Raw genomic sequence first — 21,017 nt, forward strand, 5'->3', positions numbered from 1 at the left:
TTATAGGCCCTGTCTCTAAACACAGTCTCATGGTGGGTTAACTTATGATTTGGGAGAAGGAGAACAAAATTCAGTCCATAAGAGTACTGCCTGCAAATTATCTCCCTTTCCTGCAGATTTTGCAAACTGATGATTTTTGATTTTACGTAGCTGAGGACAATGCAAAAGCGTTTCAAGTTCACAGATAACCTTTGTCCTTTGAAGCTATTTGTTAAAGTTGGGTTTTATATTGTGTATTATATTATTTGCATATTTTAAGAAACAATTCGCAGCTGGGTTTATTATTCTCGGGATGACATATCCTAATAATCATATTTTAAAGCCTTCTAATAATATTAATTTCACATTATCATTATTTAGCATAATTTTAACTCAGCTGTATGTTTTATGTAACACCTGCCTTAAAATCAGATGATTTTCTGTATACCAGAGATAATATGTAAACAAATGTCTTCCTTTTCTTTAAGAGCTATCTGGAAGTGGAAGAAACAGCCTGTTTGAGAATGATAAGGCTTGATTAAGATCTAAACTCTCCTTTAGGTTTCCATGTCTCTCTTATGTCAGAGTTTACTAACATGGAGAAGGAAAAAGAGCTAAAATTTTCTCTATTCTTGCTTTAAGAGTTTCCTCTGTTACATAGGAAAAAGCAAATATGGCTATACTTTATTAAGCATAGTGACATTTTTAGATGAGCAGAAATCTAGGTTAGAATTCTTCTGTAGTATTCAAGGTATTTCCTTCTATTAAAAACAAAATGGAGCTGGGCTTGGGAGGCTGAGGTGAGTGGATTGCCTGAGCCCATAGGTTCGAGATCCGCCTGGGCAGGCGAGACCTCATCTCTACAATAAATCAAAAAATGAGCCTGGCGTGGTAGCGCGTGCCTGTAATTCCGGCTACTCGGAAGGCTGAAGTGGAAGGATCGCCGGAGCCCAGCAGGTCGAGGCTGTGGTAGCCGGGAGTGGCCACTACACTCCAGTCTGGGTGACAGAGTGAGACTCCAACTCAAAAAAAAAAAAAAAAAAGGAAACAGGAATTTCACCAAGCAACCTCTGGAACATTTTCATTGATAAACGTTCAGATATATTGTCCATGGGAAGCTTTCTAAAATGACCCTGCTAGCTTGAAAATGTTACCAGAGGCAGTTTCACATGCTTTCTGTCCTCGATAAAAAGGACGGTGTGGTACATACCTGTAGATTATTTTTAAAGGTAATACAGAAGTTTGCATGGAAAAGTAAAAAAGTACATGCATTCTGTTTGTATTACCTGTGTAGAAACCGACAAACATAAAAAGATTGATTATATGTAAAGTAATCCTCATTGAGAAGCATTTTCATAAAACAAAAACACTTCTATGTTGCCTTGATTTTACGTGCTGACTGCTTGCATTTGCTTTCTCAGGCTAGATGGCCAAGTCAACGGGCTCACCAATGCTCTACATAACCAGTCCACAAGAACTGCTGACTACTCTTATGAAGGCAGGAACAATCTCAGGTACTGTGGTCGCTTACAAAACAAATAAGAGAAATATACTCTCTCTGTTTCAAAAAAAATCACACATCTAACTTGACTCTTCCTTTGAAATGCAGAAATTTCTAATTTTATCTAGGGCTATGGGTAAGCAGCCTTGTGCAAAAGTGTTGAGTTAGCAACCTGGTCATTGTGACATCTGGATAGGAAGGTATAAAAGTGATTTTTCTTAAAAAGTCTACACTTTAAAAAAGCATGATTGTGACATTGGAGGTGATATTCCTTAGGTAGAGCTAAAGGCTTGGTTAAATCAGATGTTGTCATGATAACTCATTAAAGTCCGCTTTTTGTTTGAGGTTTATGGGAAAGCTATGGTCTAGAAATATTAATGGAACATTAGGGAAACAAATGCTGGAACATATTACACAAATATTCAAACATCTTCATGGTCTACAACAGATTTACTCAGTGACCAACTTTCATAATAATACTTGGGAAGTAGGCCAAGATGGTGGAAGTTCAGAACAAAATGAGAGACAAAAAGAAATTTTACAGAAGTGGATTAATACCACTTTAACATTTGTATTTTGGTAATTATAGCTCAGAAGGAATATGCCAGCATTATGCTTTGTATTTAATTGGAAAATAGATTTGTTGTTTTTGTTATCCTTAAAAATAAACTTTAAACAGGAAGTAAAATGGTTTGTCTTACAGCTCCAATGCCGGAACCAAGCATGTGGGCTCAAAGGACACTGTTGTATACACAAGGACATATGTGGAGAATAGGTATTGAAAATTTAGTTCAAATATTTGGTTTCATTTTATAATTTTGAAATAATCTATGTTTAACAACAGATTAAACTATTACTTTAGGACTGCTTCCTTCAAATAGAAGACCATTTAAGCGTATGTTGATTAAATGATAATCTTTACAATATTTCTTATATTAAGTAGTTTGTAAATAATTACAGTCATTGGGCCAAACCCCTCATGTCCTCTCCCACTGTGGGAGCTTTTCTGTTCTTTCAATAAATCCTGCTTTAAAAAATAATAATAACTACAGTAATTGAATAAACTCAATGATATTTTAATGTAACACATGCATACATAATAGGATTACCATTTGAAAGTTTGCATATCAACATGTATGACTACACAGTTATACTAAGCTTTATAAAATCACACAACTATTTCTGTACTAATTTGGAGTCCACTTTAATTTGATGGTTCTAGTTACTGTTTACATCCAATCTGAAATAAGGAGTAGATGCATCCTGGTTCAAGTTATAGGAAATTGGTGTCCCATGAAATCAGCTGTTTGGAGTAATGGATGTTGAGAAAAATGTCAACTGAGGTCAGGGATTGATAATCCAATTGATTTTCAAAGAGTTTAAAACAAGAATTGGCTTAATTGTGGAGTAATATAACACATAAACACAAGTAAGCATGACCCATGTGTTTATCACCACCCATTTCAAAGAGACCTAAGAGCAGAGTGTCCAGGGAGGCTTCTCTGTGGAGGGAAACCCTGAGGAGCTCCAGGAATTTAGTACATGTCAGGAAGTTAGCCATCTTCCAAAAAAAAAAAAAAAAGTTTCTCAAACCCATGCATAATTTACTTTGTAAAATGCAACCTCAAGATTGTTTTTTCTCCTTAATCTAATTCTCACTCTACGGTGTGTTCAAGTCAGTAACTTCTGATCTCTTAATTAAACTAAAAGATTAAATGCTTCAGAGTAAATTTTAAAATAGCAAGTAGTTACTAAATCTGATAGAATTGATAGGTAGATAAGTAGTATCAAAATAGTGTCATAGTGAAGGCAGGACCAAATATTGGCAAATAGAATAAAATAACATAAACATTTATTCTATATTTACATAGTAATGTTTCTCACATTTTATTACCCCATGGGTTATCACACCAATGCATTTTACTTTTTAAAGAAATATCTCAAGGGAACAAATACTAAATAACTACAATATTAATTTTTTTAAGGAAAGAGTGACTTTATTTTTTAAAATTAGAAATATTCTATTAAACATCATGCTCTAGGTTTTTGGGCTCATTGAATGGATATATAAAAGAATGTTGACTCATGGAAGCGCTAAAATGAAAACATACTTGAATTATTCAGTTATAATGACTATAGTTTATTTTTAAAAACTATATACTACGTATATGTGTAACTTGTACACACACAGAACAGTTATTCTCAAAGTGTGGTCTCTAGGCCAGCATTATCTGGATAACTTGTTAGAAATAAAAGTTTTTTGACCTCACCTGACACCTGTGGAATCAGAAACTCTGCAGGTGGAGGCCAGCAATCTGTGTTTTAACAAACTCTTCAGGTGTTTCAAGTTCAAGAACTATTATGATAAATGGTAATATTAACTTTGTGGCATATCACGCCAATAGTTTGTAGGCCAGAAAATTCACCTCCTGTACCTCAACCTAACAAGGAGGGTAATGCACTTCCAATTTCTCTAACTTCCCAAGAATCTACACTGAAGACAGTGCAGTGCAGTATAGAATCTCTAGGATTAGATTTGGGGTTGAATTCTTGTTTGTCACTTCCTAACCATGCAGCCTTGACAAAGTTACTCTTCAAGTCTCAGTTTCTTCATCAATAAAATGGTAGTCATGGTATATACATCATGCATGAATATGTGCAAACTCTTACTTAGCATTGTGGGATAATGTGTTCTATGAAGTAGATTTTAGACCTGATGGCAGTCTGCCCACAGGCAATTTGGAGGGAGAGAGAGATTTCTCATTAAAAAAATCCCAGGTGAGGGCCATGGAGTTATCACTTATGATATGAAATAAAAGAAACATATTGCTTCCATTCCTAATCTACTCCCAGGCAGAATAAGTACTTCGGAACCAGTTATGAGGGACCAGATGATAAGTACATTATAGATTTCATTTGTCTCCAGGAAAGACTGATGTTTAAAAACTGGGATGATCAATGTAATGGAAAAGATAGGACTTTTAACAATTACACTTCTTTTGCTGACATTCTAAATTACTCTTTCTTGGATATTTTTAAGTGAAATTAAAAATCTCTAGAGCTTTCTCGACAGTCTCTCTCCCTCTGAATGCTGTGTGTTTATGTGTGCCCTGCTTATGCTATATTTCCTTCAACTATGTAATACTACATATATGAGGTCTGACAATTAAGTTCACAAACTTGCCACCATGTGCTTCCATTGGCAGTACTGTACAAAAAACTCGGTAAGGTTCATAACCTTAGTATATCTGTGTCTCACAGCTGTGTTTGTGTTGACATGTGGTGGTATCTTGATGAGTGACATTCATTACTGTTGCTGCATATTTTTGTATGCCATTGCGAGAATATCAGAGCTTGAATTAGAGCAACAAATAAACATTAAATGTCTTGTTAAACTTGGCAAGAGTAAAAGTGAAACCAGGGACATGTTAGTCCAAGTTCATGGGGACAAAGCCATGAAGAAAACGGCAGTGTAGAAATGGATTAAACGTGTTCCTGAGGAGAGAGAATGTGTCACAATGAAGAGAGGTCAGTACAGCCAGTAATGAGCAGAACTGATGAAAACATTGCAAAAATTCATCGAATTGTGTATCAAAATTGTCAACTGATTGTGAGAATCATATCAGAACAAATAAACATCAGTAGAGAAACCATTAGGAAAATTTCAACTGAAAATCTTGGCATAAGAAAGGTGTGCAAAAATGGTCCTGAAGGAGCTCTTATCACAACAATGCACCAGCTCACACAGCACTGTCTGTGAGTGAGTTTTTAGCCAATAAACAAATAACTGTTGGATCACCCTCCCTACTCACCTGATCTGGCCCACAATGACTTTTTTCTTTACCTGAAGATAAAGGAACTATTGAAAGGAAGACATTTTGATGACATTCAGGACCTCAACGGTAATACGACAATAGTTCTAATGGCCATTCCAGAAAAAGAGTTCCAAAATTGCCTAGATGGATGGACTAGGCACTGGCATTAGTGCATAGCTTCCCAAGGGGAGTATTTTGAAGGTAACTGTAGTGACATTCAGCAATGAGTTATGTAGCAGTTTTTCTAGGATGAATTCGCGAACTTAATTGTCTGAAATTGTGGCTTTCCTTTAGCAAATAACTGAGGACCAAGTATACATTTCATGAAAAAATGACTTCTGTACTTCCTCACACTTGTTCCTTTACTTGGAGGTGGTTTGTATAGCAATACTTCTACAGTTTAAAAGTAAAAGATATCAGTACATTATCTAGGCTTGTAACATATACAAAGAATAACCCTAACAAGGCTGCCTGAGACAATGTGAGTGTGTTTCCTTGTCTACATACAGGAAAATAGCCTGATTCTCATATATACACATGTTTGTTTCTAGTAAATCATCAAAGGATGGATATCTGGAAAATATCTCTGGAAAATACATACAAACTGTTTATTCAACTTCAGATAGGTGAGTATGTCTTTATTTCCTTCTGTAAAAATTATACACATGTACACACACGCACACACACATCTATTTCTTGCTGTCCTTTGTACTTGGAGATGGTTCTCCTGATGCTACTTGTTATATATGTGCATGGATAGAGCAAAGTACAACTCACTAACAACAGCCTCTGCATCCAAGAATTTGTTTCTTGGCTTCTTAGCTGCGGCTGCTCTCTGATTTAGATGTACATTATTACAAAAGACCTTTCTGTGCCTTCCAGCTGCCTCCCAGGCCAACCCCTCTGCTGTTGGTGATTCCCAGGGGTCCCCAGCACTGCCACAATACTAGCATTTAGGCTTCATAGCATCAATAGACTATGCTGTCAGCCCTCCCTCCCTGTGGCTTTTTGAAGCCCAGACAGCTGCGAGGATGTGCTGCAGTGATCCACCCTGGGCCCAACCTCAGTTCCCATGAGAGGCATTACAATGAGTATTGATTGAGTGCTGGTGAATGGGCCCCATTCCGGGCTTTTGCTGCTAGTGATCCTCTTTTACCATTAATGTGTAGTCGGGGCATTGAGGTGATACACATGAGAGTATGGCCTGCAGATTTCCAGTGGAGTAAATGAAAATAATTAGCATTTAAACCCAACCACTGGAAACAAGCCATCGTGCAAATGTCTGATACTCTACCGATGGTGTTGCTTTATAGTAGGAGCTGGAAATAAGACTTATTGAGGGTAAAGTCATATCTCATTTTTATGGGTAACCTCAGCTCCTAACACAGTGCTTGGTACCTAACATGTACTGAATATATGACTTTTTTTTTTTTTTTTAATGAACCAATGTCCCATTTGCTAAAGGAAACCTGGGTGGACCAAGCCTCAAAATTATATCCCCTTCATGTCACTTTTCCAAGATTTTCCCATTAGCAATGCTCTGCTGAGTGTCATGCCTATAAATCATGCCTTTTTGAGTAGTAAAGTCAAGCATTAGAATCACAAGCATTAGAACTACACATATTGTTTGGATAACCACCACCGACAATAAAACAAAAAAGCAGAGCTAGATTTTTCATAATGCTTTTAAAAGATCTGTGACTATCCATATGATCTTAATAAGGACAACACCAGCATCGGCATACTTCTGAGAGTCATATTTTTTTGTTAACTTAAGGAGGATAAACATTCTATTATTGCTATTAATATGAAGAATTTCAATCTTGTTCCTAAAGTGGTCCTTGAAATTTTTCTTAGTCATCATTGCAAAAGTTAACTCTCCATAAGACCAGTCAACCAAGCTGTTGATTAGTGTGTGAAGTTGGCAATGTCCCCATAGTTTTTATCTAAGTATGCTAATCCCATTTAAAGTGGTTTCTTCGCTTTGCAGGATAAAGTCTAGCTTCCTTTGCACATTTTCCCTGACCCATCAGAAACCACTCCTGCTGAATATTGACTGTTGTGCAATCACTCCAAACACTGTCATGGAGCAGTGCCTTTTTATATCCTGTTCACTCTGCTTGGCATTCCTTCACCATATAACCCCCACTTCACTGAACCTGCTTGAGAGCTCCTTCCTCTTCACACATTAACTCATATAGTCTTTCTCTGACAAACTTTTCCTGAATTTGCCCCAGGATTAGTGGTTCTCTTGGTTGTGCTCTCCTAACTCTTTCCATATATACTATGCTGCAATCATGGAGTCACTGATCAGGCTTCCCCAGTGAAAAGTTTCTCATCAAAGACTATCTCACCACTCTTTGTATTCCCAGTTTCTAACTCAGTACCTGTGGAATAGATGAATTACATAGAACACCTATTTTCTGTTCTTGAGGTGCTTACAGTCTTGAATGAGAAATTTAAGTGTATGCCTATATGTAGACACACATACACACAAACACACATGCATATGGATAACTCAAGAAAAATATTTGCCAGGTATCTGTGGCAATTAGGAATAGAGCTAATTGGAAAAGGAAAATATTTATTTATAGACATGAGAGTTAGGAAGAGGTTACTGAATGACTAAATATATACAACCAGATAGAGTTCATTTACTTCGATCCCTTTCCTCTTCCATCTTCTCTTCCCTTCCATTTTCCCTCCTCTCTGCTTCTACTACTGGATTTGATGATAGATTAGTGGCTCCTGGGTATGACTGACTCATTTCAACACAGTGAGCCCAACAAACCTCATAGACAGCACAAGGACTCCAGGACCACACTGCCTCCATTCAAATCTGGCTTTTCCACTGGCCGGTTTCATGACAGTGGCAAGTTACTCATCCTTCTTTCCTTCAGTTTCCTTTTCTGTAAAATTGATGATAAAAATAATAGTACCAGTTCTTCAGGGATGTTGTGGATAAATGAGTTTATACAAATAAAGTACAGGGGAAAATGCACCAAATTATTAGCTATATAAATATCGGCTATTTTATTTCACTACACCATTAAGTACTTCACAATGGAGATTTCAGGCCTGTGTGCCAACACCATGAAAAACTCTGCAGGGTGCTATTAAAGACTATCCTAAGACGTTCCGAAAGGAAAAGAAATCTTTCTTTGGGCTCTGTTGTGACCCACTGTATTTTGGATTCTGCTGATTAAATCTACATTTATCGTCGAACATTATTTTTCCAAAATGAATAGCAAAGCTCTTTTTCCCTCTCACATTTGTGGTGGGGTTATATCTTACTAGAGAGTATAAATTTTGTCATAATGGGTACCCCTGTGTCCTGAGTCTTACAGTGGCACCAAGAGCAGTGTTTTGGTGACTCTAGAACCTACAGAATCATCATTTGTGAGTTTATCCAACACACTTTTGAATGGGTGTCTATTTTTGGTCTATTGAATATCCCGAGAGTTAAAATTTTATATTCATCTGCAGCATAATTTTTCCATGTAATCTAAAAAATAAGTTAATAATTTAAAATCCTCTTCTAGCTTCAAGGGTTATTGAAGTAATACTTGAGACATTTTCTAGATAAACTTGGAAACTGAGCATCTTTGTCCTGCCCAGATGCACGCTTTTTTTTTTAAACAACAGAAGAAAGTTATTTATTTGTTTTTCCATTGCTTTTATCCTGAAAGAACATTTAATTTTTATTTTATTTTTTAAAATTGACAATAACTGTATATGTTTATGGGGTAAATAGTGATATTACAATGCATGTCATGTATTGATTGCTGATGAATTAATAATTTAAGATTTTTCCTTATGTTAATTATTTGACTTTATTTTGAGGTCACTGGAGGAATCAATTTTATGACTAATATAAGTAAATCCTAAACTTTCCTTGATTTTTTTGGTGCAATTTTCCAAAGTATTATCAAAATTAATATATCCTTTTCACATGATTTTAAAGAAAATACATCTTTTTTATGATGGCAAATTTATTTTTAATTGATTATGTCTCTATAGGTCTGTCATTGAAAAAGATATGTGCACTTATTGCCGAAAACCTTTGGGTATAGAAACTAAAATGATTTTAGATGAATTACAAATTTGCTGCCATTCTACTTGCTTTAAGGTAAGGATGTGTTTATTTCATTTAACTAAGTATAAAGTTGCATAATGACAGAATAAAAATAATTATTTAATGAGATACATGAGATGAAGTTAAAGCTTTCAAAACACTATCAGCCACATTAATAATGTACTACTTAAATATTTTTCAGAGTTCTGCAGCCTAAACCTCAAAGGTTTGTAATTACTATCTTGGCTTTAGGCTTAGAGTTGATTACTGACACACTTATTCACTTTTACCCTAGAGATTTAGATCTGTGGAAAAAAAGAAATACTTGCTCTTTTTATAAGTGTTTGCAACACTTTAATAAATTATGTATTACATAAAATATGTAATGAAATTAAAAAGAAAATAAATTGTTGAGAAGAAAGCCAGTAGCTCTTGTATCATGAATTAGAACTGATGGGTTGAACAACAGTTAAGACTCAGTCTGCTTCCGAGAGCATGATTAGTTGTAATTAATTGTGGATTAATAAATAGTAATAAAGCTTTCATTAATTGATTATTTCACAGACTTTCATAGGCTATTTCTTTGCATTCTCAAACAACACTGGGTGGGTCAACATCATAGTTTTGGTGTATAAGCATTGAACTGGGAATCTTAAGACCTGAGTCCTAGTTTTGCTACTACCTGTAACTGTGTCTGTATAACTTTGGACAGCCACCTAAATTGCCTTGGCCTTAGTTTCCTATCTATAAAATCACTAGACCAGTGGTTCTCAACCATGGCCACACTATAATCATCTGGGCAGTTCAGGAAAATAATGTTTGAGATCAGCCCCAATTAAATTATGAATCTCAGAGATGATTACTGAGCATTGATATGTTTTAAAAACTCCTTAGATAGATCAAATGTGCAGCCAGTTTGAGAACCATTTTCCCAAGTCTGAGTTCTTTCTAGTGCTGACATTCTACAGTTGATGCAAATTATCTAATCCAGCCAAACAGATGTAATACTTTGTCAATGGGTTGTTTCTCTTCCAGTTACCTTCAAACAGTGACACATTGTAATCAGCATTATGATACCTCATTTTAAGTCAAAAAAATCCAATTTTAGAACATAATATGAAGAATTCTTTATATATTTTATATAATAATTTGAAGATTGTATAATTAGTTATAAGAACATGAAATTTTCTTTTAATTATAAAATATATTCAAGTACACAAAAGTTAGCCTGTAGCTCTTTGTATAAATTTATTACACAAGAAAATTTTTCTGATTATTGCTTTTGGTAAATAAGAATGATTTCCATTTACTATATTTTAGATATTTTATTTCTATTCTCCATGTAATTTTAATAACATATTACTAACAGAATAAAAAGATCCCCACATTACTAGAGAAACACTGATTGTTCTAGACCACAGTAATAGAAAATCACCTGAATTTGTTTTAACATATCCAATTAATCAATGACAATTTGCTTCTGTGAAGTTGCTTCCGAAAGCCAACCAATCGGTGACAGCCTCATGCTTGTAAGTCAATCGGCAGTGGACAGGTCTAAAGCAGAGGTCATCTGTTTCCTGCCTCTGTAACCAACTCAAACTTTCCCCTTAAAACTCTGTAAGCAGTTTATTGTGCTCCATGACTTTATGCCTAGGGAATGTAGATCTCATGTAAGCAAACAAGAAATGCAACTTTGCATTTTTGTTTGAGATATTGAGTGGTGATCTTGTCCTTGGCATAACTAAAGTTTGGAAATGGACATCTACTCATTGTGAGTTAAGTAGAAAATGTCAGTGGTATTCATATAGTGAACTTTGAACATCTATCATAATACTATTAGAAAAGGATTGACAGTGGTGGGAAACTATGGGGGAGCAGGGAGGGGAAGGGAGGTGGGATTAACGGTAGTCAATATTTGTCTGGGGACGAGGAGACACCCTTTATCAACAAGGGTGCCTGAACGAAGCATATCTGTATACCTAACCCTTAACTATACCCCACAATTTCAAAATAAAAAAACATGTTTAAAAAACAAAAAACAAAACAAACAAAAATCTCATAAAAATTAAAAAAAAATTGTCAGTGGTAGATATGCCCTGAAATGTACCTCTGTAGTAGAGAGATGATATGACAGTTTATTTGAAAAGTTTAGTGCATGGATTATAGACAAGTACACTCTCAGTTTCTCTGTTGAAAAGTTTTGTGCATGGATTATAGACAAGTACACTCTCAATTTCTCTGACTTCTCCTGAGGCTCTTAGTATTGATGTGGAGGATGGTCCATGAATTGAAAAGTCTTTTTCTATCCTTGTTCCTATAAGAATGTAAGCTTTATCTATAATGTAAACTTTATATAGTATACCTTTTTTCTTTAGTGTGAGATATGCAAACAGCCTTTGGAAAATCTACAAGCAGGTGACAGTATTTGGATTTATAGACAGACAATACACTGTGAACCTTGCTACTCTAAAGTTATGGGTAAGTATTATGTTCTGTAAGTGTTTATCACTTTTGTTAACATTAATGTGTCTAATATTGTTGAAATAATATATTTCAATAAAGTAGAAATATTTTATTAATTATATTTAGTTAAGAATTCAGTTGCAAATATTTATACTATGATAGTATTTTGTTTAATGGTGTAAGAGCAGTCAATGTTTACATTGTCTTCTAGTATCACACTAAGCATAGCTATAACTAAGCAATGATGTCATTTGTTTTAGCAAACTTTTCATTTTTTTAATACAAGAAAATATCTTAACTGCTCAAGTAGTTGTTTAAATTGAAATCCATATCTGTAATTGACCTTTTACACTTGCACTTGAATACTGTGTAATTTTTAAAATCTAATTTGGTTATAGCATTGCTCTAACCAAATTTTTAAAATAGCAATGCTTTTAATGTTACTTTTAAATGGAAAATTTAGAGTCAATTGTACATAATTTTGAATCAAATATAGTATCTAAGTATTTTTTAATCAGCTTAAGATCAACATTACTGTAATTTGGACTCAGTATAAATAATGTGAGAAAAGAACATTGAGAACCAATATTTTAAATTAACATTAAAAAAAAACTAAGCATGAAAAGTTTAAAAGCGGATTTAAAAGATGTGCACAGTGTACTGAAAAATTAGCAAAATAAAGTCCTATGAAACTAGATTGGCTTTTAAAAGCTAGTATCCACATTTTATTTTTATGTTCAGTAGTGAGTAGCTAGAATATCCAAAATGATATTGAGAAGATGGTCAACAGCACTTTGTGAAAGGCATTTTTTCCCTGATGTCTTGCTGGTGCAGTGAATGAAAGAGGAACATTTGGGACTCCTACATGGTATCCAAAGTATGGAATTTAAAGAGAAATGTGTAATATTAATGAGCTACTGGAAGACTACATCTGGAAATTGCTCTGAAAAATATTTAGAAACCCACGTTCCATCAGGCTGCAGAAGCAATTATAAGAACAAACCTAATTATATTCATACTTTGCCTTCTATTTTCTACTTTCCCCAGAGAGTTCTCATATGCACTTTCTTGTCTAATTTGGCAAGCCTATTGTGATCTAATGTTATATCATGGGTCTTGATGTGCGTGGTAATAACTCCAAAATTTTTATTCTCCCCGAAGTCTATGATATGGGCTGGGGGTTGTGGTCATCAAGAGACTCAGAAGTCTTTGTGACTTCCTCCCTGCCTATGCGCACTACATAGCCATTTCATTTCTTATGGTACATAAGTTGTCAAGCTATGACTCTCAAGTCTCTCATAAATATGCATACTAGGCATCTGGTATTTCATATATACAATCTGACCAAAAGTCACAGTAATAAATTCAGCAGTAGATGGAAAAGTAGAATCCTTAATCTACCACTACCCCCTCAACGAATAATTGTTTTGTAAGTTTTAGTGATGGGCTTGTTTTTTTGTACTAAATTTGCATATCTAACTTATTTTCTTTGAATTTTTCAGCAAAGTGGATTCAATAATTCTGGCTCATGGAAATCAAGATGAAAAGCCTTAAGGAATAAAAGTTAAACGTTTTATTTTAAGAATATGTAATTTAGAAAAGCTTTTACATTGAAGATCAACTCATATAAAAGTAACAGTTTTGCTATTGCATAAATCATCTAATTGCTTTCAATGGGGTCATACAAATAAAAAGAACCATCTGGTATCTAGCTAGATTTTGTGATAAAAAGTTTACATGGAATAATGCTTCTGATAGGCAGTGAACATTGTCACCCTTGCCAGGTCCATCTCTACTCCATACGTTGTCCGTGTGTCATGGTTTCCATTATACACAAGTTTCTCATTTTCTCACCCTAAAATTTCTCTAAAAACTTGGATTCACATACATTATTGACATCCTGATGAACTGTCAAGAAAGCAAGAGATATGCTTGTTTTATCTGCAAAATAAATGCCAACTGCAATTTTCTTATAACGTTTGGCAAATATAAATTAACATAAAAAAGTTGTATGGATCTCAGAAAATCACTTAAACTTTCCAAATCTTTGTGCCATTATTTGTAACATAAGGGGAATTGGATAAAATAATTTCTAAGGTTTCTTTTTGCTCTCCAAATTCTCTGAGTCTAAAGCAAGCTTTAGTTTGCTCTTCAGAAATCTATCTGTATCTGTGTGTGTTAAGCATACTGAACTAATAGAACGTATACACAATTTAACCTAATGTCTTCTTTCAACCTAATCATAGACATAGAATGTTTAAAAACTGTGTTTGAGGAACAGAAAGAACCAGATTTATGGGTAATAGATAAAATCATATGACATGTAAAGTTTATGTTTAATCACTTGTTAAGTTTTCGTTGCATGCATTTCAAAATCTGAGCATACAAATAAACTATGAGAAGTAATGGTTATGGACTACAAATACATGTTCTTTAGCATGTTACATATATTCATATTACATAGCACTTTATATTTATAGAAATCTTTTAAAAATAAAATGAACTATCAGCTACACAAAAGCTTTTTGTGGAGTGTCTATAAATATCATTCACTAGCATGGATTTTTATATTATATCATTCACTAACATTTTTAAAACAATTTATTTATTTATGTATTATACAGTTGTAGGGTATAAGTGAGGATTTATTACATAAGTAGGCTGCATGCAGGTAAAGTTTGGGCTTCTAGGTGGCCCTCTTTCCCCTGGTAGTAGACCAGGTACCCTTTATTTTGTCATGTGCCCCTATCCTCTATCCTCCCACACTCCCCCAGTGGTGCCCAGCGACTGTCAATCGGATACCTCCCTTATGCTAATGTGACTAGTGATCAGGGCCCACTTATGCATAAGTACAGTTCTTTGTTTCTGTGATAGCTCAGTTAGTATAATGGTCTCCAACTGCACCCACATTGCTGCAAAGGCCATGCTTTTGATCTTCTCTATGGCTGCATAATACTCCGTCCTGTATATGTAACACATTTCCTCTATCCAGTCCACTCGTGATGGGCAGCAGGGTTGATTCCATGTTTTTGTGAATAGTGTGGCAATAAAAATGCGTGTGCAGGTGTCTTTTTGGTAGGGTGATTTATGTTCCTCTGGATATATTCCCAGAAGAGGGATTGCTGTATCATATGGAAGATCAATTTTTAGTTTTTTTAGAAATTGCCACACTGCTTTCCATAGAGGCTTAAGTAGTTTACATTCCCACCAACAGTGTGGAAGTGTTTCCTTTTCTCCACAGCTATGCCAGCCCCTGTTGTTTTTTGACTTATTAATGATAGCTATAGGTGATATCACATTGTAGGGGTAGGTGATATCACATTGTAGTTTTATGTGCATTTTTCTGATGATTAGTCAGGTTGAGCATTTTTTTCATGTGTCTGTTGGCTGCTTGAGTGTCATCTTTTGAGAAATGTCTGTTCACGTTCCTTGTCCACTTTTTAACAGGGTTGTTTGTTTTTTTTCTTTTCACTTTAAGTTCCTCGTAGATGCTGAACTGGACCCTTACCCATCACCATATACAAAAAAATCAACTCAAAATGGATCAAGGACCTAAATGCAAAACACCCTTCTGGACATCAAAGTAGGCAAAGAATTTATGACCAAGTCCCCAAAAGCAAAAGCTACAAAAGCTAAGATACACAGGTGGGACCTCATCAAACTGAAAGCTTTTGCACCCCCCCCCCAAAAAAATTTAGGAGAATAAAGAGATAACCCACAGATGGGAAAAAATATTTGCAAATTATGCATCTGACATTTTTTTTTGAGTTTGGGGTCTCCCTATTGCCCAGGGTGGGATGCAGTGGTATGATCACAGCTCACTGTAGCCTCAAACTCCTGGGATGAAGTGATCCTCCTGCCTCAGCCTTCCAAGTAGCTGGGACTACAGGAACATGTCACCACACTTGGCTTAGTTTTTGATTTTTTTGTTGAGAGAAGGTCTCACTATGTTGTCCAGGTTGGTCTTGAATTCCTGGGCTCAAACAACTCTCCTGCCTTGGCCTACCAAAGTGTGGGGATTATAGGTGTGAGCCACCATACTCGGCCTCATTGGTATTATATTCTCTGTTATGCTGGGTATTATATTCTCTGTTATACTGGGTATTATATATGCTGTGTAGCTTATTTTTTTATCTGCTTAGGCTATAGCTTTTATATTTAAAGAGCTTTTTCTGAAGAAATTAAAAATTCAATAATCATGTAAGGTACTAGTATTATTAACACTGAGAAACTGAACTTATAAACCATGGTATAGGTACATAGCAACTGTTTCTAGAAAAGAGGTGTATGGAACATTGAGGTGGGGAAGGAATTCTAAGGATATGCTAAAGCAGTTGTGAAAACCATAAATTAGGAAGATTAAAAATAATCATGCATTTTTCAAATTAATAAATTCAAAGTAGTCTCCTGTATAGTAAGCACATGCATCTGCTCCTCTTAGAGACTGGTTCACAAAGCGTTAAACACAAAATGCTTATCAAAATACAGCAATGTATAATTGTTGTCCTATGGAGAGGGAGCCAGAAAAAAACAATTAATAATAATTTGATATTCATTAATTCATGCTTGATGAGAAGCACTGGTAATTGAGCCATATGTTTTATTGTTCTTTTATTACATGCTACCAGAGTGGATCAAAAGAAATAATTTTCTTAGAGTTGAAATTCACTACAGAAAAGGGTGGATGAAATAGTATCCCTCCTTTTCACATAAAGTATATTAACATCTCAATGCTTCTGTAGTAATTAAAATCATCTGAATATCATTTTAAAAGTATAAAAAACCTAAAAGGAACACATTTATTACTTTTCTATAGCTGTTTAATGGGCTGTCTCTCTTACAATAATATACTAAATCAAACCAAAAGCTGTTGTAAAAATGGAATAAGTATGGAGTGGAGAGAGAAGAGCTTCTGATTCATCAAGATCACTTCATTATGTCTGGGTTTATTCCCACTATAGGAATGACACATTCCCAAAACAATTTAGTTTTTTTGCAGTCTATTAATTATGTTATGATTGGCATACTTTTCCTGGACACAGTTGCCTAAATCTAAGAATACTAGGTCCTGAATTCTATTACAAATAAAAATATTCTATTACTAATAAAAAAAGAATTAATTAGCTCCATCATGACAGTATCACATAATAATCCCAGAAATAGAATGTGTTAAAATAATATTCTCTCCTTTAATAAGGCCAAGAAATAAGAATTTATTTAAGAAGTAATCTGTGCATTCTGAATTGTCAGATTGCAATTACTCAGCTAATTAAATAGAAGTGATGAGATGGTCTAGTGATCACGGTTGGTGCACTATGATAGAAAAGTGTGAGTATTTGGAATATTTTCCTACTTGGCTTGATTCAAAGCTCTATCAAAACAAGTGACTGTTTGGTCTACATCATGACAAACTAACAATGACATTGATTTTTTTTGGTACCACTGAATTTACTGGTTATCTTGGTACAATGTAAATAAATTCCTTTTAGAGTTCCACCTATGCCATACTCAACAGTTCCTAGAGCCAACCTTAAATATCTGTATAACTTGGATAGGTCACTTTCTCTCTTAGGTCCATTCCCTCCTGTTAAAAATGTGGGGTTTAGAATATTAGGTCTCTAATGTTCCCACCAGCACAAACAATGCACGGATTTATGAATCTATTTCTGCTACTTACTCTATTCTTAGATTATATCTTTTAAGAGATGCCTAAGAGTTGTTGAATATTTTGTATGTACTTTAAACTGCATGTGGACTTTATCACAACACAATTGGGGCACCATTCTGACCCTTATTTACTGGATCTTTGTCCTGCTGTTTGAGAAATATAGTTTTTGAGATATATTACTGAAATATTCAAATGCATGAATTAGGTAATGATTTCAGATCTTTCTCTGTAAGAGAAAGTTACAAGTTGGCTGGGCAACTTGGAGAGACCTCATCTCTACAATAAATCAAAAAACTATCCTGGCGTGGTAGCATGTGCCTATAGTTCTGGCTACTTGGAAGGCTCAAGTAGAAGGAAAGCCTGAGCCCAGCAGGTCGACGCCGGGGTGGCCATGAGCCTGCCACTGAACTCCAGCCTGGGTGAGAGAGTGAGACTTCAACTCAAAAAAAAAAAAAAAAAAAGAGAGAGAGAAAAGAAATGAAACAGAATGTATAGGTGAAGGGGTAGTTTTATTTTAAAAATAAGGTTGTCAAGTGAGGTAATATTTCAGATAAGATCTAGATAGTAGGAAGGAATCAGCCATGGGAAAAACCCTCCAGGCAATGTCTTAGAATTAGCACAAATCAGATCATTTTCTGGAATAAACCTAATCTTGCTGCTTTTAAATTTTTGGGGGTCAGAGTCTCACTCTGTTGTCCAGGCTGGAGTGCAGTGGCACACTCACCGCCCCCATAGCCTCAACCTGCTGGGCTCAATCAATCCTTCTGCCTTAGCCTCAACCTCAGCCTCAGCCTTCCTAGTAGCTGGCACCACATGCACGCACCACCACACCTGGCTAACTTTTGATTTATGTAGAGATGAGGTCTCACCTAGTTGCCCAGGCTGGTCTTGAACCCGCGGGCCTCCTAAAGTGCTGAGATTATGGGTGTCAGCTCCTGCACCTGGCCCTAAACTTGCTTCTTTTAAACATATTGAGATGGAAGTTGAAAGTTGCCAGGATCCATGTTTTTGCTATTTGTGAATAGAGCTGCAACAAACATATGTGTGCAGGTATCTTTTTTTGTAGAATGATTTGAATTCCTCCGGGTATATTTCAAATAGGGGAATTGCTGGGTCATGTGGAAGGTCAATTTCTAATTCTTTCAGAAACCGCCACACTGTCTTCCAAAGAGGTTGCACTAGTTTGCATTCCCACCAGCAGTGTAGAAGTGTTCCTTTGCCTCCACATCCTCACCAGCATCTGTTGTTGTTTGTTTTCTTAATGATGGCCATTCTTACTGAGGTTAGGTGGTATCTCAATGTGGTTTTGATTTGCATTTCTCTGTTGATGAATGAGACTGAGCACTTTTTCATGTGTCTGTTGGCTGCCTGTATATCTTTTTTTGAGAAGTGTCTATTCATGTCTTTTGCCCACTTTTTAATGGGGCTGTTTGTTTTTTTTTCCTTTTAGCGTGCTTGAGTTCCTTGTAGAACCTAGATGTTAGGCCTTTGTCAGTTATAGAGTTGACAAATATTTTTTCCCATTCTGTGAGTTGTCTCCCTGCTCTCTTGATGGTTTCTTTTGGTTTGCAGAAGCTCGTTAGTTTGATGTGGTCCCACTTGTCTATCTTATTTCTTAAGGTATGGGCATTTAGGGTTCTGAATAGGAATTGGTTGCCAGTTCCAATTTCTATAAGGGTGTCTCCTGTGTTGTCTAAGATTCTTATATTTTGAGGTTTTACATTAAGGTCTTTAAAAAAAATGTGGTACATATACACAATGGAATATTATGCAGCCATAAAGAAGGACAAACATACAAACTTTGCAGCAACTTGAATGGATTTAGAGTAGATCACAGAAACAAAGAACAGAGTACCATATATTCGCACTCATAAGCAGAACTTAAAAAAGTATAATGCTATAAGAAAGTGACTGGCAGTAGTAGGAAACTGTCAGGGGAGGGGGTTGGGATTGGCAGTTGAGGTAAACTGCTAGGGGAAGGAAGGGCATACCTCATCAACAAGGGTACCTGTATAATCAACGTTTGTATACCTAACCCTGAATTGTATCCCACATCTTTATAATAATTAAAAAAACAAACAAACAAAGTTGCCAGGAGAAAGAGGCCAGTCATAAGATTTGTAAGTTTCCTCTATTCCTCATGCAAGACAATATGCAAACTGCTTTCAATACTCTGCCATAGAGTGGGATCCAACAAATTGTTGCTTAATCCTGGACTTCAGGATGAATTCGCTCACTTGGGCAAAGGAGTCCACAAGCATTCTCAGATGACTGTTTCAAAGGTGGAGTGGATCAAATCTGATCCAGCCTGCACTTGGAGTGCAAATGATAGGTTGTGTGACATTTCCTCACCGCATTTGAATATTTGTCCTCTCCAGGTCACATGTTGAAAGTGATCCCCAATGCTGGAGGTGAGACCTGATGGAAGGTGTCTGCATCACGGGGGTGGATCTCTCATGAATGTCTCAGTACCCTCCCCACAGTAATGAGTGGGTTCTCACTTTATTATTTCATGTGAGACCTGGTTGTTTAAGAGACTGGGACCTTCTCCTTTCTCTCTCTTTCTCCTTCTCTCACCATGTGATATTCCTGCTCCCCTTCACCTTCCAAGCTTCACCTTGGAAGCTTCCTGAAGGCATGACCAGAAGCAAATACCAACACCATGCTTCTTGTACAGCCTGCAGAACTATGAGGCAAATAAACCCCATTTTCTGTATTAATTACCAATCCTCGAGTATTCCTTCATAGTAACACAAAACAAGACAATGCACTAAGGATCAGGTCCTTTTCTGTTTTTCAAACAGAAACTATAAATGGTAAGACAACATCACTTCTGATTTAGGAATGACATCTCAGGAATTTTATAAACATTACATGCTCTCTTTTTTTGTTGCAATACAAATCATGTATCTGGAGGAAAAGAACATTCATATCTTGATATAACTTTCTCAACAGTTAAAATTTATTAATTTTGCCTCCTTTCCCAAGATAGAAGATTTTGTATCGGCTTTAGCTGTGGTGGGGGGGAGGGGGTTGCTCCTTCAGGCCCATGAAGGCAAATTGAATTGAAAGTCTCTCATAATTAAAGAAGATGGTGACATGGAGGGAAGGAAAAAGTAGGGAGGGGGAAAACCTCACAAATGAAGAAAAACCAAAAGAAGAATATAGGTCTCACACAGACCCCTGGGAGATCAGACACTGAGAAAACAGACTCTGGAACACAACCGATGAAGAGCCCCCAGAATGACTGGTCACATGCAACAAACCCAGACATCAAGACATTAATGGAGAGAATTTAAAAAATTGAGGAGAGACAAGAGGAAAATAGGAAGGAGCTGATGTCAGAAATAACAGCAGTAAAGAATACTGTGATGGAAATGAATAACAGACTAATAAGCATGGAAAGCAGAATCAGCCAAGCAGAAGAAAGAATCTCAGAGCTCGAAGACCAAAACACAGAACTAACCCAAACTGTCAAAAGCATAGAAAAGAAGCTCAAAAAGACAGAACCTTCAA

At 35.8% G+C, this 21,017-nt stretch overlaps 1 protein-coding gene across 1 annotated transcript in view; it reads left to right on the top strand.

Annotated features, from left to right (window-relative positions):
* Positions 1–13,599, top strand: part of SCEL (sciellin) — a 96,568-nt gene extending 82,969 nt beyond the window's left edge. Inside the window, exons 28-32 of the mRNA XM_008053881.2 lie at positions 2,184–2,255; positions 5,847–5,921; positions 9,316–9,424; positions 11,746–11,848; positions 13,336–13,599. Of these exons, the coding sequence (XP_008052072.1) occupies positions 2,184–2,255; positions 5,847–5,921; positions 9,316–9,424; positions 11,746–11,848; positions 13,336–13,352 (376 nt within the window). The 3' untranslated portion in view covers positions 13,353–13,599. The remainder of the gene's footprint in view (positions 1–2,183; positions 2,256–5,846; positions 5,922–9,315; positions 9,425–11,745; positions 11,849–13,335) is intronic.
* The last annotated feature ends 7,418 nt before the right edge of the window (positions 13,600–21,017 follow it).

The sequence above is a fragment of the Carlito syrichta genome, unplaced genomic scaffold (genome assembly GCF_000164805.1).
Source record: "Carlito syrichta isolate Samal-C Ts95f unplaced genomic scaffold, Tarsius_syrichta-2.0.1 Scaffold288798, whole genome shotgun sequence".
Taxonomy (NCBI): Eukaryota; Metazoa; Chordata; class Mammalia; order Primates; family Tarsiidae; genus Carlito; species Carlito syrichta.